Source organism: Papio anubis, chromosome 14 (genome assembly GCF_008728515.1).
Source record: "Papio anubis isolate 15944 chromosome 14, Panubis1.0, whole genome shotgun sequence".
Taxonomy (NCBI): Eukaryota; Metazoa; Chordata; class Mammalia; order Primates; family Cercopithecidae; genus Papio; species Papio anubis.
The window spans coordinates 105493000-105520014 of NC_044989.1; the positions used below are offsets into that span (position 1 = coordinate 105493000).

Consider the following 27015-nt stretch of genomic DNA (forward strand, 5'->3'; position numbering starts at 1 on the left):
CACACATTGACAAAGCCAAGAACATGATGGGAACAGGACCACACAAATATGCCCAGCTGACTTTAAGGTGCAAAAGTAATTCAATGGAGGAAGGACAACCTTTCAACAAACGGTGCTGGAGCAGCTGGAAAACGATACACTAAAAAAAAGAACTTTAGCCTAAGTCTTACACATTATACAAAAACTAACATGGCTCACATACATACTTAAATGTAAAACTATAAAACTTTTAGGGAAAAACAGACAACCTTTGGGATCTAAGACTACATAGGGTTTTTTTTTTTTTTTTTTTTTTTGAGATGGAGTCTCGCTCTGTTGCCCAGGCTGGAGTGCAGTGGCGCGATCTCAGCTCACTGCAAGCTCCGCCTCCCGGGTTCCCGCCATTCTCCTGCCTCAGCCTCCCGAGTAGCTGGGACTACAGGCGCCCGCCACCTCGCCCGGCTAGTTTTTTTGTATTTTTTAGTAGAGACGGGGTTTCACCGTGTTAGCCAGGATGGTCTCCATCTCCTGACCTCATGATCCGCCCGTCTCGGCCTCCCAAAGTGCTGGGATTACAGGCTTGAGCCACCGCGCCCGGCCTTACGTAGAGTTCTTAAATGCAACACTAAAAGCAACAGTCTATAAAGGAAAAATCAGTAAAGTGGACTTTATCAAAACTGAAAACTTTTGCTCTGTATAAAACCCCAAGAGGGTGAAAAGATGGCCGGGCACAGTGGCCCACATCTGTAATTGTAGTAATTTGGGAGGCTGAGGCAGGCAGATCACTTGAGCTCATGAGTTTGAGACCAGGTGTGGGCAACATGGTACCCCATCTCTATAAAAAATTAGCTGGGCGTAGGCCGGGCATGGTGGCTCACGCCTGTAATCTCAACACTGGTAGGCTGAGGCAGGCGGATCATCTGAGGTCAGGAGTTTTGAGACCAGCCTGACCAACATGGAGAAACCTCGTCTCTATTGAAAATACAAAATTAGCCGGGTGTGGTGGTGCATGCCTGTAATCCCAGCTACTCAGGAGGCTAAGGCAGGAGAATCGCTTGAACCCGAGAGGCGGAGGTTGCAGTGAGCCAAGATCGTGCCATTGAACTCCAGCCTGGGCAACAAGAGCAAAACTCCATCGCAAAAAATAAATAAATAAATAAAAATAAATTTAGCTGGTCGTGGTGATAGTCCCATCTATTTGGGGAGCTAAAGCGGGAGAACTGCCTGAGTCCAGGAGTCAAGTACACAGCGAGCCAAGACTGTGCCACTGCACTCCACCCTGGGTGACAAAGTGAGACTCTGTCTCAGAAAAAAAAGGGGGGGGTAGGGATGAAAAAGATAAGCTACAGACCAATGCAAACCAAAAATCCCATAAAGCAATCTCAAAACAACTCTCAAAACTCAACAGATAGAACAATCCAATCCGAAAAGGGTGAAAGAGGGATATTCCACTGCAGGGGAACACGGGAGGTGTCCATCACTGGGAAACGCAAATGGAAAACCACCGTGAGGCATCACAACACACCTGTCGGAACGGCTGAAGTAAAAACACGACACCACCAAGTGCTGCGGAGGATTCGGGGAAACTGTCCTAGGTTGCTGGTGACGACGAAAGAGTTTGACGGTTTAAAAAACGAAACGTGCAACAACCCTATGGCCGAGCATTTACACTCCTGGAAAACTAATCTTTACACAGAAACCTGTACATCAACAGTCGTAGCAGCTTTATTTGGAATAGCCCCAAAATGGAAACATCCCAGGTGTCCTTCACAGGACCAATGTGTACACCACGCAATACCACTCAGCAACAAAAAGGAGCAAACTGTTCACACACACATGCAACGCCTGGATGATCTCCGAGAAGGACACTGAGTGGAAAAAGACAATCCCACCAGGCGCGGCGGCTCCCCTGTAATCCCAGCACTTTGGGAGGCCGAGGCGGGCGGATCACGAGGTCAGGAGATCGAGACCATCCTGGCTAACACGGTGAAACCCCGTCTCTACTAAAAAATACAAAAAACTAGCCGGGCGAGGTGGCGGGCGCCTGTGGTCCCAGCTACTCGGGAGGCTGAGGCAGGAGAATGGCGTGAACCCGGGAGGCGGAGCTTGCAGTGAGCCGAGATCCGGCCACTGCACTCCAGCCTGGGCGACAGAGCGAGACTCTGTCTCAAAAAAAAAAAAAAAAAAATCCCAAGTGCTTACACACTATGCTCCCATTTATACAACATTCTTGACATGACAAAATAAGAGATGGAACGATTAGTGGCTGCCAGGAGTTAGGGGTGGCGGGAAGGGAGATCCTTGTGGGGATGGGATTTCTTTATCGTGATTGCAGTGGTAGTTACACAGATGTACATATGACACATGATTTGGGACTGTCCACCCACACTGCACCAGTGTCAAAGTTTTGCTTGGAATACTGCATTACAATCACGTAAGATGTAACCACGGAGGGAAACCAGATGAAGGCTGCGTGAGGCCCTTATCTTTACAACTTCCTATATTCTGAAATTAGTTCAAAATATAAGGTTAGGAAAAAAGAAAGCAACAGCTCTAAGTGCAGCATGACATCCTGGATTGGCTGCTACAGCAGAAAAAGGACATTGGGGAAAAATGGTAAAATCCAAATAAACTCATAGTACGATTGCACCAATGTTAATTTTTTAGTTTTGTTAAATGTACCAAGGTTATATGTAAGATGTTAACATTAGGGGAATCTCGGTGAAAGGTGTATGAACCTCTTCTGTGAATCTGGGCATGGTGGCTCACGCCTATAACCTCAACACTTTGGGAGGCCAAGGCAGGAGGATGGTTTGAGCCTAGGAGTTCGAGACTAGCCCAGGCAACATAATGAGACCCTAGCTCTATAAAAGATTAAGAGAATTAGCTGGGTGTGGTGGTGCATACCTGCAGTCCCAGCTACTCAGGAGGTTGAGGTGGCAGGATGGCCTGAACCAGGGAGGTCGAGGCTGCAGCAAGCTGTGATCACACCACTGCACTCCAGTCTGGGTGACAGAGCAAGATCTTGTCTCAAAAAATAAAAATAAAAAATAAATAAAAAATTGCAAACTCTGATGCCCAGACTCTGATTAAATCACAAGCTTTAGTGGCAGGTCCAGGTATTTTTAATTTGCCAGGTGATTCTGATGTGCAGCCAAGGTTAAGAATCACTGTTCTTAGCTCACGCCTGTAATCCCAGCACTTTGGGAGGCCAAGGCGGGCAGATCACCTGAGGTCAGTTCGAGATCAGCCTGGCCAACATGGTGAAACCCTGTCTCTACTAAAAATACAAAACTTAGCCAGGTGTGGTGGTGGACACCTGTAATCCCAGCTACTCAGGGGGCTGAAACAGGAGAATGGCTTGAACCTGGGAGGTGGAGGTTGCAGTGGGCCAAGATCGCACCACTGCACTCCAGCCTGGGCAAGAGAGTGAGACTCCGTCTCAAACAAACAAAAAAATACTGTTCTGGAGACAGGATTTTAATGCATCTGTTTCCAAACCGGGCTTGCTCTCACAGTTGATTCCTTGAGGACAATTTCTAAGCAAGCATACCACTGTTCTTTTGACCTTCAGTCCCATAAGGGTCCAAATTCCTTTGAGAAAAGTTCCAGAAATCCTCCTCCCTCCCTACCCAATCTATGATCCTGTGTCCTTGTGATGCCCATTTCCACACAGCTGAAGAACTACGGAAGGAAAATGTAGTAAATTAGAAGAAAAAGACAAATGCCTTCCAGTTCCCACTTCTCTAAAACCCCATAGCTAGGAACAGAAAAAAACGAAAAGACTTGAAAACGAAAAGACTTGAAATGTTCTAGAGATATAATAAAAACTGATTTTTTTTTTTTTTAAAGAGAATCCACCTGGTTCCTAAAGCCTCCCTCGCTGCTCTCTGCACATCACACCACACAGCACCTGCAGGGAGGCCGTGGAGAGGTGTGGAGCAGGTGCAACAGGCAGCTACGCTCTCGGGGTCACACAGCGGAGAGAGGATTCGATGCAGCATGACGATCCCTTCCTTCCAGGCGTGACCTCTTCTCAGAACACAGGAACTGACAACACTGTGAGTGGCAACTCAGCAGGTGGGCAGACAAGCAGAAAGGAGCCCTCAGCACCACTAGACCAGCTCTCAGGATCAGAAGAGCAGCCTCCAGGGAGGGTGCAGGGCTACAGGGACAGCCTTCGGGCAGTGGAGCTTCTGGTTTGGCACATGGGAAAGGCTGGGGCACATGCTCTGAAACATGACACCATTAGGGAAGCCAGAAAGGACGCCATGGACAAGGCCATCGATTTGAACCCCCAGCCAAAATGGGTGCACTTGGCCTGCTCAAAAAGTGCTGCCAGCAGCGATAGGTTGGCAAATTAAAAGCAAACGAGTACAGGTCACGGCCACATAAAGGCAGTAACTGCACTCACAAGGTGGCTCGGCCCGAAGAGGTCTGAATCTGAATACGCCACACGGTCCCAGCCTCGGGGGAGAAGGGGAAGGCTGGGCCCTGGGGACTAGAGATGATGGCATTCCTTTCATTCCTTCCTGACGCGGGCCTGGAGGGCTGTGCCCTGGTGACTCCTGTCTCCTAAAGGAGGGCAGGACCGGCTGAAGGATCCAGGCACTGATGTCTAGTTCTGAGGACACCCAGGACCCGCATCTACAAGGGCCATCTAAAACGTGGCCTGGAGGGGATGGGGGCAGGCGGGCACGAAGCTTCTGCTCAGCTCACTCCAGCTCCCCACGTGCTCATCTGTTCCCCAGATCTGGGGCTGCCTAGTGAGCAGTTAAACACCTGGGTTCCGCCCGGGGCTGCCTTCCACCGGGATGCCGGGCCTGCTGTGGCTGGACCCTACAGAAGACAAGGGAAGGAAAATTCACATCAAAGCTGGTAAAGGGACCTGTCAAAACCAAGTGCCAAATCCTCTGTGGGACAGGAAGGGGCAGCTAAGACAGGGGCTTCAGGAGGCCTTGGGAGGTATCAGAGCAGAGCCAGGAGCGATCGGTTAGCAGATGGTCAGCCAACAGATGCCTTCCCTGGGACATGGGGGAAGCTGGGGCTGTGGATTTCTGGCCCCAGGGGGTCCCAGGTCATTATACTGAACAAGAGGCACCTTCCCGGGACAATACAGCACCCCGTGCTGGAAGGAAGCACCATTTTCCACAGTGGAAGAGTCTCGTGACCCCTCCTGTCTTCCAGAAGGATGGAAGGGAGTGCCCACCCCGCACCCCTGGAGAAAAAAGGCCCCCAGCCTGGGGAGCCGAGGGCTCTGCTCCTCCCACAGCTGAAGGGCCAGGAGAGGAAAGTGAAGGGGCAGGGAGAGGGAAGATATTTACCTTGGGTGTGCTCTGAAAACAAAAAACGCGCACTAGTCCACAGTCATTTATCAACTGCAGTTTCCAACTGTGCCAAAGAGGGAAAGGTCTACTGGGAAGGCTAAAGAGAGCAGAGAGAGAAAGAAAAGGAGAAGCTATTGAGCAGAAATGGCTGTGCCTCTTGGCTCCGGGCAGCACCATGGAGAGAGCTGATGCCCCGAGCAGGGGAAGCCAAGGGGGAGCCGGCAGCCGCAGTGCTGGCGCTGCACTGCCCCACAGCCTGGCTCAGGACGGCCGGCTGAGGAAGCCAGGAGCACAGCATGGAGGGCTGCACAGCATGGGGGCCGCCTTTCCCTCGGCCATACAGTTCCACGGAGAACTGACGCGGAGGACCTACCCTCGGCCATACAGTTCCACGGAGAACTGACGCGGAGGACCTACCTCGGCGATGCGTTCCACGAGAGGGGTATGGCAGAGGACCTACCTGGCGATAACAGTTCAAGGAGAACTGTAGCGGGAAGGAGACCTACCCTGTGATGCAGTTCCTGAAGGGGCAGGCACTTAGAGGACCTACCCTCGGCCAGCCAGTTCCACCGGAGGGGCTGGCCGGAGACCTACCCTCGGCTGACCGCAGTTCCACGGAGGGAGGCTGTGGAGACCACCTCAGGGAATTCGGATTCCCACGGAGAACTGGCCAGAGAGACCACCCTCAGCCGCACAGTTCCATGGAAGGGAGGAGGACTGGAGACCTACCCTCAATGATACAGTTCCACAGAGGGCAGCGCCCAGAGACCTACCCTCGGCCATACAGTTCCCGCGGAGGGGCAGGCGAGGAGGACCTACCCTCAGCTGATGCAGGATTCCAGGAGGGAGACGTGAGAGACCTACCTGGCCATGCAGGAGAGAACTGGCCCAGCAGGAGGACCTACCCTCGGCCATATACAGTTCCCTGGAGACAATGGAGGACCTACCTCGGCCATACAGTTCCCGGGAGCAGCTTGGAGAGACCTACCTGGTGATACAGTTCCATGGAGAACTGACGCGGAGGACCTACCCAGGGTTTGAAATGGTAGGCGAGGGGTCAGACAACTTTTTCTGTAAAAGGCCGATATTTCTAGTTTTTGTAGGTTATATGGTCTCTGTCATAGCTACTCAGCTCCACTGCTGTAACTCAAAGGCAGCCACAGCAATCCACAAACCGACGTGTGGGTTCTCACAAAACTTCATTCTCAAAAATAGGCTGCTGGCCAGATGTGACCCTTGCACCATTTGCCAAACCCTGCTGTAGGCAATTTAAAATTATTGTGTCTTCCAAGTCTCAAAAAAGGCACTTCTCTGTTGGGCGTCTAGTGCCAAGGTCCCCAGAAACTGGTTCTCATCTGCACGATTTAAGCAGTGCCCCACCGAAATCTCCAGGTGTGCAGCAGCCCTACGCTCCTCCGGACAGGGAAGTGCCAAGCTCACAGGACAAAATGCAGGACAACCCAAGCTCAGGCAAGAAACAGAAAGACAGCAGGTCAGCCTCACTGGAGCAACTATCAGGTTGTACTTGGGTGAAAATAACCAACATTGTGTCTAGAGAATAATAATCCATTACCAAGAGGAAATGCCCCACAAAGCCACTATAAACTCTTCTCTTACAGGACGGCCCAGTGAAGATTTTTTAAAAATCTCTGGGTATATGATATGATGCAATGACGGGAAAAGCATGATTCTGGGATTAGGTCTGTATCTTCAATACAACATGTGCAGTCTGGGTGGCAGTGAGCCAGAAAGGCTCACGTGGGAAAACCAAAACCAAAAGGCTCACATTGTGAAAAGCACACCGCCCTGGCCTCTGAGACTCCAGTGTGACGGGACAGTGTGAACTTCTGTAGAAGGGGCACCCCATACAATAAGAAACCATCACTGTGCGTAAACACAGAAGCTTCAGCAACCCTAGAAGGTGGGGCACTAGCTGCTCATCCAGCTACTTCGGAGGCTGAGGCAGGAGGATCACCTGAGTCCCGAGGATGAGGCCAGCCTGGGCAACATGGCAAGATCTTATCTCTGAACAGAAAGTGCGGCACCATCCTTAGAGGGATCTCTTTAGAAAGAGATGCAGCCCATCCCCAGATCCAAGACTGAAGCAGCACGGCCTCCCCTGCTGCCTTTTTGCCAGCACCTGGATCTGGAGCCCCCAGGGGCTAAGGCATCCACGTGGCCCAGGGTGGGATTTCTGTCCCCTGCACGTCACCTCACAATTCAGAAAGGAGTATTAGAAAAACATGTTTGTGCTCTCAAGTGTGGGTCTGAGTAGCCAGAGCGGCTCCATGGGAGGCCTACAGGAAGCAGGTCAGAGTGCCTGGGCCTTCTCTCTGGCTCTCCTTCCTGCCCTGTAGAACGGGCAGAAGAGCTAGCACCCCTCCGGCCACAGGGAGGTTAGCAGAGTCAGACATGGAAGCTCCTAGCGCAGTGCCCTGGCAGGGGAAGCGTTGATAAGAGCTTCTCTTCCTCACGGTGGGGCAGGTGGGGGTGGGAGGAAGCAAGCCCGTAGCTCCCTCCACAGCCTCTCCGGAAGCCCCACCGGCTCTTCCAGGAATCTCACGTTCAGGCAGATCTCTGACCCCAGCGTTAGGAACGCAATCAGAATTAAAGTATCTTCTCGAAAAACAAGAACAAGAAACCCTTCACCACTCCTACCCACAGCCTACACTTCAGACTCTTTCACCTCCCTCCTTGCAGTGGGGGGATGGGGTTTCATATCCCACAACCTCTAGTTCCATTTGCAAAATTTCTTCCAACACAATCTTCCCACTCGCAGTGGAGCCCTGGATGGGCCACGCTTAAATATTAGTATGAACTGACCAAACTCCTCACAAATGTCCTTCTAGTGTCTAGGATGGTGTCTGCCAGCCACACACCCTCTAAACCAGGGCCACTGCTGACTCCAAGTGACCTAAGCTTAATCTTAAATGGCCAAAAGAGTGTCTGAACTAAAATTTATTCCCACTTCCCAACAATTCTCTGATTAAGTCAATCCATTCTAAGAGATCCTTGAGAGAAAATATTGACTTACTATACTCTACTTTAAATACCAGTTAGTCTATAGTTTGGCGTCATCCATGCTATTAAAAATAGCAAGAAGTTCAAGTTGAATAATGAAGAATTAAAAAAAAAAAACAAGAAGGGGGTCGGGCACAGTGGCTCATGCCTATAATCCCAGCACTTTGGGAAGCTAAGGCAGGTGGATCATCTGAGGTCAAGAGTTCAAGACCAGCCTGGCCAACATGGTGAAACCCCATCTCTACTAAAAATACAAAAATTGGCCAGGCATGGTGGCTCACGCCTGTAATCCCAGCTACTCAGGAGTCTGAGACAGGAGAATTGCTTGAACCCAGGAGCCAGAGGTTGCAGTGAGCCGAGATCACACCATTGTACTCCAGCCTGGGCAACAAAGCAACAGAGTAAGACTCCATCTCAAAAAAAAAAAAAAGAAAAAGAAAAACAAGAAGGGAAAAGGATGCGGAGAAAAGAGAGAAAAAAGACAGAGGGCAGGGTGGGGCGGCGAAAGTGCAAGTCTGTGTGTGTGAGCTCACAGCCCTTGGGTCCAGACACCGCACACAGTGTGCCACTCGGCGCTCACCTGCCGCTGTGGTGGTCTTCTCACCAAGGAGCCTGGTCTGGCTGCCTGGCATAACCTGCAGGTCGGTGTTCTCAGGGGACTGTGGCAGGTTCTGGGCTCGGGTAGCCAGGAGTGCGTTGAGGTACTGCAGCCGCGTAACCTGGAGGATGACAGTGTTACTGGCAGACCCCACTGGTGAAGCAAGACGCAGAAGGTAGGCAGGAAAGGTCACGCCATGCCAGAAGAGGGCAGAGGCACAAGTTTAAGCGAGTTAAGGGAAGAGAAGAGCAACTGAGTCAAGTGTTTTTAAGATCTCGCAGGGAAACTGGGTGCAAAGGTCTGTGTCCCTCAGGATGAGCGGAAGGCCCTGCTCCGGGCCGTCTCAGACCAGCTGATCTAGCCCCCAGTGACACAAAGTCGGCTAAAGTCAGCACCCACGAGCAGCCCAGAGAGTCACCTTGATGAGCTGCAGGTCAGAGAGCGCCCTCACGGTGTAGTCGGGACAATACGCAGATGAACGCGTGCCGTCACCTGGGTCGGGCTGCAGGTCATGGCGGATGGGCTGGAGCGAGGACACCGGGGACTGGTGAACTATCGAAGGAACAATCAGTGATGGCAGAAGCCAGTGCTGGCAGCTGGGAGCCCCCTCCCCTGAAGGGGACAACTGCACAGCTTCGAAGAGCCACCCCACCAATCACCCTGGAGAGGCGATGTGCCTGGGAAGCAGGGAGAGGAGAATGAGCACAGGCGGGAGAGGGTTTGCAGGGGTGGAGTGAGCCGCAAAGTCGAGCGAGGAAGAATGCTGCCCTCCCGCCTGGAAGCCCAGGGGCCACACCACCTTGTGGGGCGGTGGGCTCAGGTGGAAGGGAGGCGAGGAGGGGCACTGAGGGCCCAAGCGACAATGGGGGACAGGCTCTGCAGCCTCAACCCTGACCCTCAGCGCCAGCAGGGCCATGGCTTACCTGAGGATGGCACGGTTAGCGCCGACACTCCATAGTACGTGAAGGCCCCATTCTCGAACTTCAGACCCTCCTTCCCGATCTCCACTTCAACCCTGCCCTGGGAGGAGTGGCAAGGAGAGAAACAGGTGCGGCCAGATCACCTTTCCCATCAGAAGACAGCGGAAGGAGAAACCCACCACCTCAACTGTTCGGGGCGGGAGGATGCGTATCTGCACGCCCCTGCTCCCCTCTTCTCCTAGACCCTGCCCGGGCCCGAGGAAGCGGGAGGGGCTCCAGGCCTGGATGCACAGCTACCTGCAGGATGAGAATGAAGTAATCCACCGGCTGGCTGCGCTGGTAGAGGTAGTGGTGCGCGGCCAGGCGGTTGCTCTCGTCGAACCTCACTTCCTGGTTGACGCTGGGATGCTTCAGCAGGTGCAGCAGGACCTTCTCAGAGACGCGCAGTGGGCTGAACACATCCACTTCTGCCCGGAGGAAAAAAGGGACAGTGTCCACTGGGGCCTAGTGGCCGGTGGAACCACACCCAACGCTGCAGGCAACTTAAAGTTATTCTGCCCAGCAGGGCTCTCCTGGGTGGCCTGTGAGCAGCTGCCCCCACACCTCAACACAAGAGAATTGGGCAAGGGCCAGGTGCGGTGGCTCATGCCTGCAATCCCAGCACTTTGGGAGGCTGAGGCAGGTGGATCACCTGCGGTCAGAAGTTCGAGACCAGCCTGACCAACATGGCAAAATCCTGCCTCTACTAAAAATACAAAAATGAGCCGGGCGTGGTGATGCACCGCCTATAAGCCCAGCTACCTGGGAGGCTGAGGCAGGAGAATTGCTTGAACCCGGGAGGCGGAGGTTGCAGTGAGCCAAGATCGTGCCACTGCACTCCAGCCTGGCTGACAGAGCGAGACGCTGTTTTTTTAAAAAAAAAAAAAAAAGAACTGGGCAGGGCACCCCACACCCGCGCAGCTGAGAGCTGAGGCCCCTGGCTGTGGCGCACCAGGCGTGGTGCTGGCCTGGCCCAGCTGTTGGTCGTCTGACAGAGAGGAGCTGTCTCTCCCATGACCCAAGCCGCTGGCAGGGCTGCAGAGAACACACAAGTCCTCAAGACGCGCCGCTTGCTAGGAGCGGGGAGCAGAGTCAGTGTCGGCCCTGGGCGGCCTCCTGACCCACAGGACGGTGAGGAGAGCAAGGGGCGCGGACCACCCTCCCGCCTCACCTCGGGACAGGAAGCGCTGGGTGGCCAAGAGCAGCTGAGGCGAGATTTTTACTTTATATTCATCATCAGACACCTTGAACAAGGAGAACTCCTCCTTCCGCTTGAGAGGGGCCATCAGAGAAGCAGGCTTCCTCCTCACCACAGTGTCTCCTAAGATGGAAGAAGAGGGCGCGCTCAGGCATCAGCCACCTGTCAGTCAACACCACCACACCAAGGGACTGCATCGCCTGCTCCTTCCTACTGAGGCCAGGGGGTCCTCGACGGAGCAGCATCAGAGTCCCAGGGACATGTCTTCAGCATCACTCCCTCCACGGGGCCTGCTCCCACCCAACCACACAGAGCGAGGGGTGGCTCCCTGCCTTGGAGCTGGCTGAAGAGAACGCTGATATGGTAACAAAGCAGCTCTTATAAAATAGCAGGCATCCCTGATAGGTCACTGGATGTGGACTCTATTTTTTTTTAATTTAGGCCAGATGTAGTGATTCACACCTGTAACCCCAGCACTTCAGGAGGCCGAGGCGGGAGGATCACTTAAGGCCAGAAGTTCACCACCAGCCTGGCAACAGAGAGACCGTGTCTTTACAAACAATAATTAGACAGGTGTGGTGGCAGGCGCCTGCAGTCCCAACTGCTCAGGAGGCTGCGGTGGGAGGAAAGCTTGAGCCTGGGAAGTTGAGGCTGCAGTGAGCCATGACTGCACCACTGCACTACAGCCTAGATGACAGAGCAAGACCATCTCAAAAAAAAAAATTAAAATAAAAATTAAAAAATAATAACAGGCCTCTCTGGCCACTGAAAAACTTCTCACTAGAAAGCATGTATTCAAGGATGACCAGTGCAAAAGAGCCGCAATTAACCTGGAGACCCCAGGCCTGTGGCAGTCTCAGGAATGGCACCAGAGATGCTATGTTTGAAAATCGACACATGAGTAAAGCAGTATTTCTGGAAGCATGCAGGACAGGGGGCCCGGCCATGAAGCACGGGTTCTGTGCAGCCCTGCAGACCTCAGCCACCATCCTAACAGGCAGACACTTTTACCGCGCAATCAAGGGCCCGGGATCAGCTGCTTTGGGAAGACTTATTTCCACCCCCTCCCAGTGTCTCAGCCTGGAGTGCAGTGGCACGATCTCGACTCACTGCAACCTCTGCCTCCTGGGTTCAAGCGATTCTTCTGCCTCAGCCTCCTGAGTATCTGGGACTACAGGCGCACACCACCACACCCAGCTAATGTTTGTATTTTTAGTAGAGACGGAGTTTCACCATATTGGCCAGGCTGGTCTTGAACTCCCGACCTCGTGATCTGCCAGCCTCGGCCTCCCAAAGAGGTGGGATTACAGGCGTGAGCCACTGTGTGCAGCCGGGAAGACCTTCTTCATGGCAAAGAATGGGTTCTTTCAGAGGACATTTCTGTAATGTACAAAAGAACCTGCAAAAACAAAAGCACCTAGGGAGACAGAAGGCTGGGAAAGGCCCATGAAGGGCAGAGCTCTCTCAGTAATGGAAGAATCTAACAGGACTGCTGCTAACGGAGCCCCAGGCAAGCCCTCCTGCAAGGCGGCTCCCTGCCAGCGCCCAGGCAGGGCTGAGAAGGGGCCTGGCTGTGGATCTTGCTGGGTTTCAGCAGCACAGAGGCCCACTGGCCTCGGACGCAACATACACCTGGGGAAGTGCGCGGGCCCAGCGGAGACGTAACTGCCAAGAGTTTGGACTCACGGTAGTCTTCAGACTCGTCCAGGATCTCGGACCTGATGATCTCCTCGATCACGTCCTCCAGGGTGACCAGGCCCAGGACCTCGTAGAAGGGGTCGCCCTCACCCTCGTTGTTCACCTTCTGCACGATGGCCAGGTGGGACTTCCCTGTGGGGGGAGGACACTCATGGAATAGCTTGCTGGGCCCCCGCATTTTGATTCATCTCCCTCAGGGCCCAAAAGGACGTGGCTAACGTTCATGTTCCTACAGCGGGTCAGGCACAGAGCCAGACTCTCTTCTAGGTTTTTACTTAAGACGCCCAGCATGACTATGAGGACTGGCCTTATTTTCACACAGGTTGAAAACGAAGCCCTGGGCTCAGGCTTGCTCATCTGCACAAGGCCCCCCAGGCAGAGGTGGCCCAGCTGGGATCCAGCTCCAGGTCTGTGCGCCTCCATGCCATGGATGCAGTTCAGACAAGGATGCATCCAGTCGAGAACACAAACGCCTCACACAGCAGCCAGCCCGCATATGCAGGCTAACAAGGGCATGACTCCGGAAACGCAGGCTCTCCTGCGGCAGTCCACACGGGGCGGCTGAGTGAGGCCACCCAGCCTGACTCTCCTCGGGAGGTTTTCCTAATTCTTTTTTTTTTTTTTTGAGACGGAGTCTCACTGTGTCTCCCAGGCTGGAGTGCAGTGGCGCGATCTCGGCTCACTGCAAGCTCCGCCTCCCGGGTTCACGCCATTCTCCCGCCTCAGCCTCCCAAGTAGCTGAGACTACAGGCGCCCGCCACCACGCCCGGCTAGTTTTTTGTATTTTTAGTAGAGACGGGGTTTCACCATGTTAGCCAGGATGGTCTCAATCTCCTGACCTCGTGATCCACCCGCCTTGGCCTCCCAAAGTGCTGGGATTACAGGCTTGAGCCACCGCGCCCGGCCTTTTTTTTTTTTTTTACAGTAAATATATATGCTGTCCATCCTACGTAAATGTGAACTCCTTCTTGTCCTTATGATAGAAATGAAAAAGAGATAGATAAATAGACTGTGTGTATGTGTGTGCATGTGTGTGTCTGTGTATCTTTTCGTTTTCCTAATTCTTAGAGCTGCCCATTAGGGTCTGTGAACCAGGGGATGAGACACGTGGCAGCTGACCACTCAGGAGTCAAGCTGTGCAGGGGGAGGAGCACCAGGCTGATCTTCCGCCTTACCCTGTATGTCTTTCTAAGGTTAGCTTCCTGTTTGGTTTGTCTGCTTAGTGAGGGAATGTAAACTTGGAAAAAAGCCCAAGTCTCACAGTGTTGGGGAATGCTGGGGAGGCTTCAGGAATTTACTGTGTCAGGTAAGTGCTTTTCATCCACACTACTTTAGACCCGTCTGAAAAAACCAGAACGCAAGCCACCTAAGTAATTTAAAATCTGAACGGCTGCGTTAGAAAAGTCAAAACAAACACACAAAATTAAGTTTTATATTGTAAGTAACCCAATATAGTCAAAACAGCATTTCAACATGTCATCAATCCAAAAAATAAACACAGACATTTCGTCTATTTTGCACTCTCTGAATCTGGTGTGTTTTATGCTCACAGCACATCTCAACTCAGACTCCACCTTTAGGTACCACAGCCCCAGGTGGAGGGGACTGCCGGCCTGGGCTGCACAGGGCCAGGACAGGGGATGGGAGTAATTCATCCAGCCAGGCCCTCCTTTTGTCACTAACGGAAACACTGAGGGAAACTGGCCTGGACCTGCCTGTGAGGGGGACCTGCTCCAAGACTCTTTTGGGAAATCAAAAAGTCAAGTTCACGTTGTGTGGATCATACTTTACATCCCGTGGGCTTGATTTAAAAAAGCACAGTTCTCCAGGATGCTTGCATTCCCCTGGACAAAAAGCTGGAAATGGCCACATGAGTTGTCTCCCCGCTTTCCGGGAGGAAAGGCTAGGGCCCCTGGAGATGGCCACTCAGCCCTCTGAACTGCATTTCTAGACACCTTCTAACCCTCGGTGCTTGTGCTGGGTGCCGTCTCTACGTGGGCCACGGCTGCCCCGCCAGAGTACAAACCTGTCAGGCCAGGCCAGGAAGGCCACGCGCGACTCGTGGTTTTGGTTAATGCCTCGGATTCCAGCACCAAAGCCCAGGATCTAAACGGCCACCTCAGCGCAGAGAGGCCTCATCTCGACTCCCTTCTCCCAGGAAGCCAGCCCCTGTGACAGGTTTCCTGCAGAAAGGGACTCACTCCTTTGCTTTCAGACTTCTCGAGAACAAGGCACATGACTCTCCATTTCCCTCTAAAACAAGGCACACGATTCTCCATTTCCTGCCACACTGGGATGATTCTACCATGAACAGAAGAAAGCAGGCCCTGGAAGATCCCCCGGAACAGTGGTTGTGTGACTGAATCCCAAGAAGAACGTCTGGGGGGTCTAGAAGGCAGCCAAAGATGGCAGCAGGGGGACAGAGCAAGGGCAGCTGGAGGGACTCAAGGTCACCTCTCATGTGCTGAGCCACCAGAGTGGAACCACACACACCGACGCTGGCCTGCAGGCCAGCTCCACGGGGCCACGCACACCGACGCCCGCCCGCGGGCCAGCTCCACGGGGCCACGCGCACCCGGCCCGCCCGGGGAGCTAGCTCCCGCAGGGGGCCACGCACACCGGCGCCCGCCCAGCGGAATGGCTCCCAGGGCCACGCACACGGCGCTCCCGCCCGGGCCAGCTCCGCGGGGCCCGCACACGGCCTTGCGCCCGGGGGTGGCTCCCACCGGGCCCGTACACGGCAGCCGCCAGCTCCCGCGGGGGCCACACACAGCCCGCCAGCTCACGGGGCCCGCGTACGCCGGCGCCGCCAGCTCCGCGGGGCCACGCACCGGCGCCCATGCAGGCCAGCTCCGCGAGATCACGAGGCAGCTGTGACAGTGTGTCTTGCCAACATCAAGCAGAAAGTCCTGGAAAAAGCACAAGTGTAATTTTAGTTGGGCTCAGAATCATCCCAGTATTTCAATGCCAGTACCGCTTTCATAATGCCCGAATTCTATGATGTTAATAACAGCTGGAGTGTGGATTCCTCACCCTCTCTCTTCTGTTTTCATACCTGGGTGAATGAATGAATACTGTGAGAAAGACAAAGTAAGTGCTGATGCTCCTCAAGCTGTCGAATTGCTCAGACTCATACACCAGCATCCTGGCAATCATCTGGCTCCCGACAGGAAACCAAACCGGTTCCTTTAAAGCAGAGACTGCGGCCAGCGGTGGGCGCTACCTGTAATCCCATCTCTTTGGGAGGCTGAGCTGGGAGGATCACTTGAGGCCAGGTGTTCAAGAGACCCAGCCTGGGCAACAGAGGGAGACTAGTCAGCTACATAAGAGTAAAAATTAGCTGGAGGCCATGGTGGTGCTCACCTGTATTTAACCTCCAGAGAGGAGCTGAGGTGGGAGGATTGCTTGAGGTCCAGGAGGCAAGAGAGGTTACAGTGAGAGCCACGATCCACATCACTGCACTCCAACTCAGGTGACAGAGCAAGACTCTGTCTCAAAAATAATAATATTCTTGGCGGTGGTGGCTCAGCCTGTAATCCCAGCACTTTGGGGCTAGGGTGGGCAGATCTAAGGTCAGAGATAGAGACTGTCTGGCCAACATGGTGAAACTCTGTGTCTACTAAAACACAAAAAGTGTAGCTGGGTGTGGTGGTGTCGCCTGTAGTCCCAGCTACTCAGGAAAACTGAGGCAGGAGAATCACTTGAACCCAGGAAGCAGAGGTTGCAGTAGGCGGGTGGCCACTGCACTCCAGCCTGGCAATAGGAACTAAAGACTCCATCTCAAATAATAATAATAATAATAGTAACAATAATGTTCTTTTTTTTTTTTTTTGAGACGGAGTCTTAACTCTAGGCTGGAGTGCGTCAACCGAATCAGCTCACTGCAAGCTCCGCCTCCCAGAGTTCATGCCATTCTCTTGCCTCAGCCTCGAGCTGGGACTACGAGCACCTGCCACCTCACCCGAGCCGGATTTTTTGTATTTTTAGTAGGGCGGGTTTCACCATATTCCAGCCAGGATGGTCTCAATCTCCTGACCTCGTGATCCGCCCGTCGGCCTCCCAAGTGCTGGGATTACAGGCTTGAGCCACCGCGCCTGGCCAATAGCGTTCTTTTGTACATTAAGGTTCCTGACTTAACCATGGTTCAAATTACAATTTTTCAAATTTGATGGTTCAAAAGCAATATGTATTCAGTAGAAACTGTACTTCAAACACACATAACCATTCTGCTTTCACTTTCAGTACAGCAGTCAATAAATTACATGAGATATTCAACACTTCATTTTAAAATAGCTTTGTGTTAGATGACTTTGCCCAACTGCAAGCTAAAGTAAGTGTTCTGGGCATGTTTAAGGTGGGCCAGGCCGAACTATTTTGTTTGGTAGGTTAGATGTATCAAACACATTTTTGACTTAAGGTATTTTCAACGTACAGTGGGTTTATCGGGACATAACCCCATTTGTAAGTCAAGGAGCAGCTGTCCGACTTATTTATTACTGCTCCGAAGCACTCACTCTTCCTGGTGCGTCTGCACAAAACAATCAGCATGTCATCTCAAGTTGGCACTGACTGAGGGGTGCCTTGATCGGGAGGTTACCTCGCCCCCAGACTAAAGTTCCCTAGCAGACGGAGCAAAAGAAACAAGAGCTGGAATGAACTGCCAAGATGGCAGGGACTCCAGCTCCAGGAAATTCAGAGGCTCATACGCTTGGCAGAGAGATGGGAAGGGAATCAATTTTTAAAACTTCACACACCACAAAAGCTGCAATATGCTCTTTGTTTCTAAGCTGAGGAATGCCTAAGAAGGTTAGGAAGGACAAAAAGGACTTTAACACAGAAAAAATATATTTGCCAAAGGACTGCACTGAACTAGAGAGGCAGAGAAAAAAGTTCTGGGATGTCACCAGAAAGACATGGCCAGTCTGCCCACGAATGGCCCTCACTCACCACAGGAGCGGGGAAGTCAAGGGGGATTAAAAAGCTCCTCATTCAACTTCCAGGTTCCAAAAACCTCCCCCGTTGTCTTCCAAGGGGATCCTGTTCAGCGTGCTGTCAGGCAGCTTTTAGAAAGGTCCGTTTCAAGCAGAGGCACTCATCCCCAAATCCTCCTGCATCGGGCTGCTTGTGACCTGCCTGGAGGCCACTCAGCCCAGAACAGAAGCAGCCTGGACCCTGGCCTTTCTAATTTCCTTCCTAGCTACATTTCCACCTGCATTTCAATCTGAACCTGCTCCACTTGCCCATCTTAAAACCAAACAGCAGAGGGCCTCCTCCCCTGCCCCAGTCCTCTGCCGGTCACCCCTCTCTGCAGCCACGCTCTGTGGAGGGCTGTCTACATTGGTTCTCGTACCTTTCCACACCTCATTCATTCCTCAAATGGCTCCCTTGCCGTGGCACCAAATCTGCTCTTGCAGAGGTCAACGGTATCCTGTTTGCTGGCCTCCTCTCCTGTCACTCCCCTTCCCTGGGAAAGTGGTGTCTTCCCTTAGCTTCCAGAACATTCCACATCTCGGGCTCTCCTCCTTCCTTGGTCTGGCCTCCTCCTGGCCAACTTCTCCTGGGCTTTGCTTGCCCCGGACACACCTGTGCTCCTGGGAGGCTGAGGCTCTCTGCCTGCCTCCCGTGACCGGAGAGACACTCTATTCTGCCTCCCACTTGCAGTTCACATCAACCGCCTGCTAGAAGTTTGCCTCTTGGGACATTGCACAGACACAAATTCAACGGCCAAAACCTGCTTCCCATGCCTGGCCCTTAGTGAAGGTGCACCGCCACCACACAGTCAGAAATCTGGGCCTCATCCTCAGCTGCTGCTCCTTGTTGCACAGCCCCGCTGCCAGACACCAATCTTCCTAATTCCATCTCTGCTGCCCTCTTGGGGCTCCTCTCCAGGCCTGCCATGCACCTTGTTCAGGTTATCACCCCCTCTCACCTGGATCCCTCACACAGCTGGTCTCCACAATCATTACTGATCTGTAAAAATAACTGACGCTGGCCGGGTGCGGTGGCTCACGCCTATAATCCCAGCACTTTGGGAGGCCGAGGCGGGCAGGTCATGAGGTCAGGAGATCGAGATCATCCTGGCGAAAATGGTGAAACCCCGTCTCTACTAAAACACAAAAAAATTAGCCGGGCGCGGTGGCGGGCACCTGTAGTCCCAGCTTCTCGGGAGACTGAGGCAGGAGAATGGCATGAACCCGGGAGGCGGCGGAGCTTGCAGTGAGCGGAGATTGCACCACTGCACTCCAGCCTGGGCGACAGAGCGAGACTCTGTCTCAAAAAAAAAAAAAAAAAAAAAAAAAAAAAAACTGATGCTGCTACTTGATGCTCCTGGCCCTGGTGATCAAGTCCAAGATCCTTACACAGCACACAACCGTACCCCCCCACCCCCGCCGGGGAACATCCTGCCTCTAGGCTCCTTCCCAATGAACATGAACATTTTTGATTCTTCCCCAAGTGGAAGCCCCAACCACCCTGGACCGAGCTCATCCATCGCATCTGAAAGACAAGACCACGGCAGCCAAGATCCTGACCCTAAGGGTTTGGAAAATGAAAGACCACTTTCACCAGCCTCATCCTAAGCATCACGACCAACTATGGAAGTCGCCTTTAGTTCTGAACGGGGCAACCCTTCCATCTCCACTGCCCCAAATCTCTGCTTGGGGACTGCTCAACTGTTGAAAGCAGCAGCTGGCTGAAGCCAGACACCAGAGTGAGCGTTTTCTTAAAGAATCTAGAAACTTGAGTGCTTAGAACACCAAAGGGACAGCTACAGTCTTCCACGTTTTCCCTAAAAAGAAGGAAGTCTGGTGACTTGCCTGGAAGAAATGGAAATCTGCACTTCCAGGTTCACCCCTTGCGCCTGGACTGGGAAACGGCTCACCTACCAGCAAAGCCTGCTAACGCCAAGCACACAGCACGTGCATGCCAGGCACTGGCCAAAGTGCTTGATGAGTCTCCGCCGCAGGTGCACTTACCCACTCTGATCACTAGCAGCAGAGGAGCCTGTGCTACAAGAGGCTGAGCAGCCTTCCGGGGCTGGGAGCAGGCAAGGGCAGGATGGAACCTACTCCGTTGATTCCAGGGTTGCACTGTTGGCCACCACACCAGGAGAACCACCCCTGCCTCGGGCTCCGGCGGCCCACATGGAGTACTTACCACCACGAGGCTCTGTCTGGACCCAAGCCCAGGCTCCCTCCCCAGGGCAGGGTGGCATGGCCATGTTCTAGGGACACAGCCAGGAGCACCCAACAGTCTAAGAGAATAGTTAGAGCTGCCCACCCAAGCCTCCCACCACCCCTTCCTGAGCTACAGTAATGACAGTAACTTAGCACCCAGGCCTCCTGCAAGGAATAAGGGACGAGATTACAGAGAGTGCCCATCAGCTCCTGGCACACAGCAGTCCTCAGTCAGGAGTAGCAGTCATTACCACAAAGCCTGGCTTCCTGCACCGACAGGCCAGGGGCTCTCGACAGACAGTGCCAGAGACGTCCTGCCACAAATACCAGGAGGCTTTGCCACTTCTTGGTCTCACAGCAGACAGCCTTTAGGGTCAAGCCCATCCACCACTCTGGGGTGCCCCCACCCTCACCCTACAGGAGTGCAGGTGTGAGAAGCATGGCTGTTGGCCAAGGTGTGAGCACCAAACTCTGGGGAGCACCCCTAAGGATGACGCTGGGGAGGACTACAGAGGAAACCACACCTTCACATCTGGGGAGTATCGGTTTTACCTTCAATCTCCGAACTGCTTAGATAAAACAGAGTGAAAGGAGGGATGAAAATGTGGAGTGAAGGGAGAACTTGAAACCTTGCAGATAGAAAAGAGTAGGTTAGGCTGGGTGCAGTGGCTCACGCCTGTAATCCCAACACTTTGGGAGGCTAAGGTGGGAGGATCACTTGAGGCCAGGAGTTTGAGACCAGACTGGGCAAAATAGTGACACCCTGTCTCTATATAAAATTTTTTAAAAACAGGAGATTAAAAAGCCCAAAAAAAAAAAAACAAAAACAAAAACGCCAGGTACAGTGGCTCACGCCTGCAATCCCAGCACTTTGGGAGAGTGAGGCAAGTGGATTACCTGGTTAGGAGTTCAAGACCAGCCTGGCCAACGTGGTGAAACCCCGTCTCTACTAAAAATACAAAAATTAGCCGGACATGGTGGCGTGCACCTGTAGTCCCAGCTACCCGGAAGGCTGAGGCAGGAGAATTGCTTGAACCTGGGAGGCGAAGGTTGCAGTGAACCGAGAACGCGCCACTGCACTCCAGCCTGGGCGACAGAGCCGAGAGAAAGGGAGACTAAGTCAGCATCCGTGGAGTTACTTTTGGGGAAAGCAAAGTGTAAGTTTCCCCGGCTTTACTGCAGATAAGAGATTGACACCTAAATACCCTTATCTGCAGTAAAGCCAGAGACCTTAAGAACGCGCTGAAGGAAACATCACACGTTCAGTCAATTTGACATTACATGTGTGCGGGCCACAACGTCCCAGATACCTGGAGACTACCCTCTTCTCTGTGTTCTTCTAGTTTCTATCCAAACATTTGGACCTACTACAAAGACAAGCACACAGAAACGCTCTGGGAGAGGGGAAGAGCTGGGGGATTAGAGCCAAGCGGACATACCCCTCCCTGCAAATAGGACATGTATAGGGGTGCCATCCTGACGCGGGGGTTAAAGTGTTCGCTGTCTAAAGGATTTCTCCCACTCTGATGGATGGCCTTTAAGTATTTCAAAAGGTGATTCCAACCTGCAAGGCCAATACCGTCTTGAAAAGGGACCTTAGAAGTCTCACCGCACGCCACGGGGGTGGGACCCTTTCCTGAAGGCTTTCATAACTCTCCATCCCTTTTCAGGGAGAGGGCGCTGGCACAGGCGTCCCCTGCACCATGCCCGGGATGTTACCTCGCTTGAACTCCTCCAGGACAGCGTCCAGCTTGGTGTCGTTGAAGACGAAGTGGAGCGGATGGTTGTAGAAACGAGTGATGGTGCTGAGCGGCGTGCAGTCTTCAGGATCCACGAAGGCCAAGTCCTTGAGGTAGAGCATGTCCACGATGTTGGAGCGCTCCTCCTCGTACACGGGGATGCGCGTGTGGCCGCTCTGCATGATGCTGGCCAGGACGCCGAAGTCCAGCACGGTGCTGGCGTCCAGCATGAAGCAGTCTTCGAGGGGCGTGAGCACGTCCTCCACGGTCCGGCAGCGCAGCACGCCCTTGCTGAGATCGCTGTAGGGGTCGCCGCCGCCGCGCGCCAGCTCCAGCACCCGTTCCCGCAGCCGCCCGGGCCGCGCTGCCAGCTCCAGCAGCTGCCCCACGGGCAGCGCCACGGGCAGAGTGAGCAGGACGGCCAGGCGGCTGAGGCCGAGCGCGCGCGGCGCCAGCACCAGCGTCCAGCGACCGCTCACGGCGGCCGGCACCACCTCGCCCACCAGGAACACGAGCCCCGCGCTGCCCAGCACAGCAGGCACCGCACGCTGGCCGGCCGCGCGGTACAGCAGCACCGCCAGCGCCGCCTGCGCCAGGCTGGCCAGCAGCAGCAGCGCGCCCAAGGCGCAGCCGGCCCAGCGCCGCGCGGGCTCCAAACGCCGCGCCGCCGCACGCTCCGCCTCCGAGCCGCTCTCGCGCAGCACCTGCACCTCCGCCGGCGCCAGCGCCAGCGCGCTCAGCTGCAGGCCGCGCGCCAACGCTGCCAGCGCCAGCAGCCCGGCCGCCCCCAGGCCCAGAGCCCAGGGAGGCGCCGCCTCCTCGGCCGCCCCGCCACCCGGCTCCACGCGCACCGCCAGCAGCGCCGAGTGCGGGCGCACGGCCTCGGCCCGCAGGCGCAAGCGCAGCAGCGCGCGCCACTCGCCCGCGGGGGCGGCCGCCTCCTCCCGGCAGCCCGCCCCCTCGGGGGCCACCCAGGACCAAGAGCTGTTGGCGAAGCCCGGGCCGAAGAGCCGCAGGAGGAAGGTGGCGTCCGGCGTGTCCCGCGCCGCCCCTCCGCGTACCCACCCCGCGCCCGCCGCTCCATCCTCCTCCAGACAGAAGCCCAGCACTCGCGGGCCCGGCGCGGCGTCCCCCGCGGCGTTGCCCAGGCAAAGCGCGGCGAACAACCAGCCTAACAGACCCGCCGCCGTTGCCGCCGCCGCCATCGCCTGCCGCCCCCTCTCGGCCTCTCGCGCAGCCTACCCCGCTCGCCCCGCGCCTCCCCGGGCCAATCGTTGCCGGTCTTCGCGCTTCCTCGGCCAATAGGCGGTGGGCAGGGGCGGGCCCCAGGGTCGGACTAGGCTGCGCCGGGGAGTAAACAAGCGGCCGCTAGGGGCGGGCCGGGGGCGTGGGGCTCTGGGCCCGGCCGGTCTGCGGCAGCTCCGGATGCGCGGGGTGGCCGTGGCCGGGAGAACGCGGGGCGGCGGGCAGGGCCTCCCCAGCACGGCTGTCCTCGGCCCGCGCGCGGCGCCCGGAGTCCCGTCCTCCCGAGGCTGTCCCCCGCGCCCGGAGGCCGCGCCAATGCTCTGGGAAGTGCCCGGCTCGGGAGCGGAGCTGCCGCTCGGAAGAACCTCGGGTCCTGGCGCGCCTGAAGTTAAAGACCGGACGGAGAGTTAAATGTGCGAGAGATGCGCCTTTTTCTTAGGAAAGACCCCCGGGTGCCAGAAAAGTTTTGGACGCGCCGACCTATGGGGCTAGGAGGGCTGAAGTAAGAACCAGTGACCGAGCGCCCGGAGGTGAAGCTGATGGAAGATGTTCATCGCTCCGGACCCTGCTGGAGGTCTGGGGACGTCGGACACAGCCCCTGCGGTCCCGCCGCGGACCCCGCGATAAATACGCAGACACACAAAATCACTACCGCCTTGAGTCTGGACAGCTACCTCAGGTTGTTAGTATCTTACAGGAGCAGAGTGGAGCTCGGACCGACTTAGCGTGCGTGCTGGGTTCCGGCGCCCCCGGCCTGCCACCCAGGTCAGCATCGCAGCCACGCAGGGAGGCGGCAGTTCTGTCTACGGAATGACTACATCTGGTGATTCCACTTCTCATAGCTCGCCGCTGGGAGGAAAATACCACCTCGGGACTCACAAGATCTATTCCAGAGGATCCGCACTGGTGAATTGATTTTAGAAGACAGTGTGGTCTGTTGAGAGTATGGAAGGTTCTTTACCCATTAGATATGATCTGTCTGTGACTGGAAGGAAACAGACCAGATGCTAACACTTCTCTGTAGATGTTCAGATTCAGTAATTTTTGTATTTTTCTCTACGCTTTTGTTTTTTCAAATTTCCTAGCACAGGAAGACTTTGACTTACTGCGCATGTCATTTTAAATGACCTTTATAAAGACTATAGAAACAATTTGCTATGTCATGAAAGTAACATTCAAATAAAGTATGCACATTGTGGCCACAAAGTAAAACTTGTGTGGAAAGTAATGTGCAAAAAAAAATGAGTAAGCTGGTGGTGAATGGCCAAAGGAAAAGACTTTGTAAAAAACTTTTTAAAAGATGGTACTAGTGGGCCGGGTGCGGTGGCTCACGCCTGTAATCTCAGCACTTTGGGAGGCCGAGGCGGGCGGATCACGAGGTCAGGAGATCGAGACCATCCTGGCTAACACGGTGAAACCCTGTCTCTACTAAAAATACAAAAAATTAGCCTGGCGTGGTGGCGGGCGCCTGTAGTCCCAGCTACTCGGGAGGCTGAGGCAGGAGAATGGCATGAACCCGGGAGGCAGAGGTTGTGGTGAGTTAAGATTGTGCCACTTCACTCCAGCCTGGGCGATAGAGCGAGGCTCCATTTCAAAAAAAAAAAGATAATAGTGTATTTTTAGAAGATGGTAATAGTGTCTCTTCTGCATTGTAAACCCAGAGCTGTGACCAGGCCAGTGGGGCATCTCTGTGTGCTCCAGTTTTCATTATCCAGATGATGTTCTGTGCCCTTTGAGTTTACCTTACTTTTGCAGATTACAGAGTAAAGCCACCAGCAGAAGCAATAAAGACATTACTGGGCCTTTCCACTGGATCATCATCATGCCTCTGAAAAAAAAAACAAAAGTGCAAACATTACAATAGATTCAGCTCCTTTAGTTCTCACTTCTGTCTCCAAGTCAAGATAAAATACTGACATTGAAAGAGAATGGATGACATGCTTGAAATGAGTCACGTTGGCCGGGCGCGGTGGCTCAAGTCTGTAATCCCAGCACTCTGGGAGGCCGAGACGGGCGGATCACAAGGTCGGGAGATGGAGACCATCCTGGCTAACACGGTGAAACCCCGTCTCTACTAAAAAATACAAAAACTAGCCGGGCGAGGTGGCAGGTGCCTGTAATCCCAGCTACTCGGGAGGCTGAGGCCGGAGAATGGCGTAAACCCGGGAGGCGGAGCTTGCAGTGAGCCGAGATTGCGCCACTGCACTCCAGGCTGGGCGACAGAGTGAGACTCCATCTAAAAAAAAAAAAAAAAAAAGAAAAAGAAATGAGTCATGTGCCTGAAGAGTCATTAACTAAGAACGATTCCAGAGGAAAGCCAGGAGAAACTCCCCATGGATTTAGAGACAGAGCTCTCATCTTTGACATGTTACTTTTTCCTTGTCTCAGGCTTCCTTGGAAAACCACCAACCTATAACTAACTTTCTGGGAGTAAAGCTTCAGGTAGAAGAAAACTGGATCAAACTTGGAAAACATAAGTGGTCACTTAAATTGTCAGTACACAAAGATACAAAACAATCCAGTATGGGGCACGCAAACCTGCTCCTGGAGTGGTTTTCCATTTGCAGTAGAGGCCTCGACAGTCCTTCACCAGCTTCTCCTGTGGCTGTGCCATTCTTTACCCCACCCCTGGTTGGCATCAATGGAGACATAGCCACTTGACCTTCAGACCATTGTTGGCCCTCCCTGGGCCATTTTCCTTAGTGTTCTTTTGGATCAAGACATTTCCATGTTATATCTAAATATTTATTCTTGAGTTTTAAACCCATTGGCTACTTCCTGCTTCTCTCTCAAGCCTTGGCTCATATGCTGCTCCCTCCGAGTGATCTTCCCTGACCTTCTTGACTAGGTTGGTTCAAGGTTAATCGAGCTATGTGCTCTCCCCACATCATCCAGTACATCCCCTATTGTAACATGTATTCACTTATTCATTCAACGAGTATTTCCTGCACTGAGTCCCTGCAATGTACCAGGTACTGTTCTAGTATCGGGACTGTAGTGGGAATAAAATTAAGTCTCTACCCTTGTGGGGATAGATTCTAGTGCAAGGACAATAGACAATACCAATGTCTATATTTTAATATCTGGTAGTAAGTGCTATGGAGGGAAAAAGGTAAGATCAAGAGACAGATGCTGGGGCGATGCTGATTGAGATGGGCTAATCAGGGAAGGCTTCTCAAGGAGATGGTATTTGAACTGAGGCTTAAATGAAATAAGAGGTGAGCCTCATCAAGACTTAGGAGACGTGTCCCAGGTCACGGAGACAGCAAATGTCCCCCTTGGGGTGGTGGGGAGGTTCTTCACTAAATTCACACAGGGGTTGGTAGTACCTGGCATGCGATAGGGGCTTAAACGTGTGGAACAGATGGATGAAGATAATTTACAAATCTTGCCCTATACACAAATGTTTGCCTGTGTACCCCTTTTATCTGGAATATCCTCTTTTCTTTGTTGCCTACCTAGATGCCCTCAGTCTGTCTACTCCATTAAACTTTGCATGCTTGGAGCCCCTGGTCTCAGCACACTCAGTCGCACAAGCCGGCCTGCAGCAGCTATACAGCACCACAGGAGTCCCCTGCAGAGCTGCGACTTCGAGTGGGTATAGTGACGGAACTCAGGTCCCTCAAGGGATGAGCACTCCAACTCTGAAACCACAAGCAGCCTGTAAGTGTGGACGAAGAGGCAGCTGCATGTTATAAAACAGTATTACTCATACTTTCAGATCAAGCTTCTTTCAGTCCTATGGGTAGGAAGGAGGGGCAATTTGCTAAAGCCCACTGCCCTTCCAGTACTCACAAGCCAAGGGGCCCTGTGGGGTCTGTTTCACAGGACTCATGCTCATGGCAGCTGAGCACATCTGTCCTATATGTCTGCCAGTAGCCATGACCCTCTCCTGTGATGACAGCCTTGACTCTATTTAGAAACTCCATTTCCGATTGCATCTCACTGCTGAATGGTCCTGGAATCCTTTATTGCTCCTTGCCCCGTCACAAGAGACAGCCAGCCACAGCCACTTTTATCTTGACAACACACTAAATAGCGACAGAACAAACAGGCAAGTTGTAGACTCACCAGGA

General features: G+C 53.6%; 1 protein-coding gene across 4 annotated transcripts; it reads right to left on the reverse strand.

Annotated features, from left to right (window-relative positions):
* Positions 1 to 3778: 3778 nt before the first annotated feature.
* On the reverse strand, positions 3779 to 24313 carry CNNM3 (cyclin and CBS domain divalent metal cation transport mediator 3). Of its 4 annotated transcripts, XR_636714.4 has the most exons (9): positions 21675 to 24309; positions 12769 to 12912; positions 11056 to 11205; positions 10143 to 10312; positions 9849 to 9945; positions 9344 to 9477; positions 8908 to 9046; positions 5304 to 5403; positions 4706 to 4818 (listed from the first exon to the last, which is right to left on the reverse strand). XR_636714.4 is itself a non-coding variant. In XM_009184681.4 (8 exons), the coding sequence occupies exons 1-8, from the start codon at positions 22897 to 22899 to the stop codon at positions 5354 to 5356; spliced, it is 2109 nt and encodes a 702-aa protein (XP_009182945.2). In that variant the 5' UTR covers positions 22900 to 24309; the 3' UTR covers positions 3779 to 5353. The 4 variants fall into 4 exon arrangements, 2 of the variants coding, with proteins under 2 accessions (XP_009182945.2, XP_003909041.2); XM_009184681.4 differs by having other exon boundaries at positions 3779 to 5403; XM_003908992.5 differs by lacking the exon at positions 5304 to 5403 and having other exon boundaries at positions 3779 to 4818; positions 21675 to 24308.
* Between the last annotated feature and the right edge of the window lie 2702 nt (positions 24314 to 27015).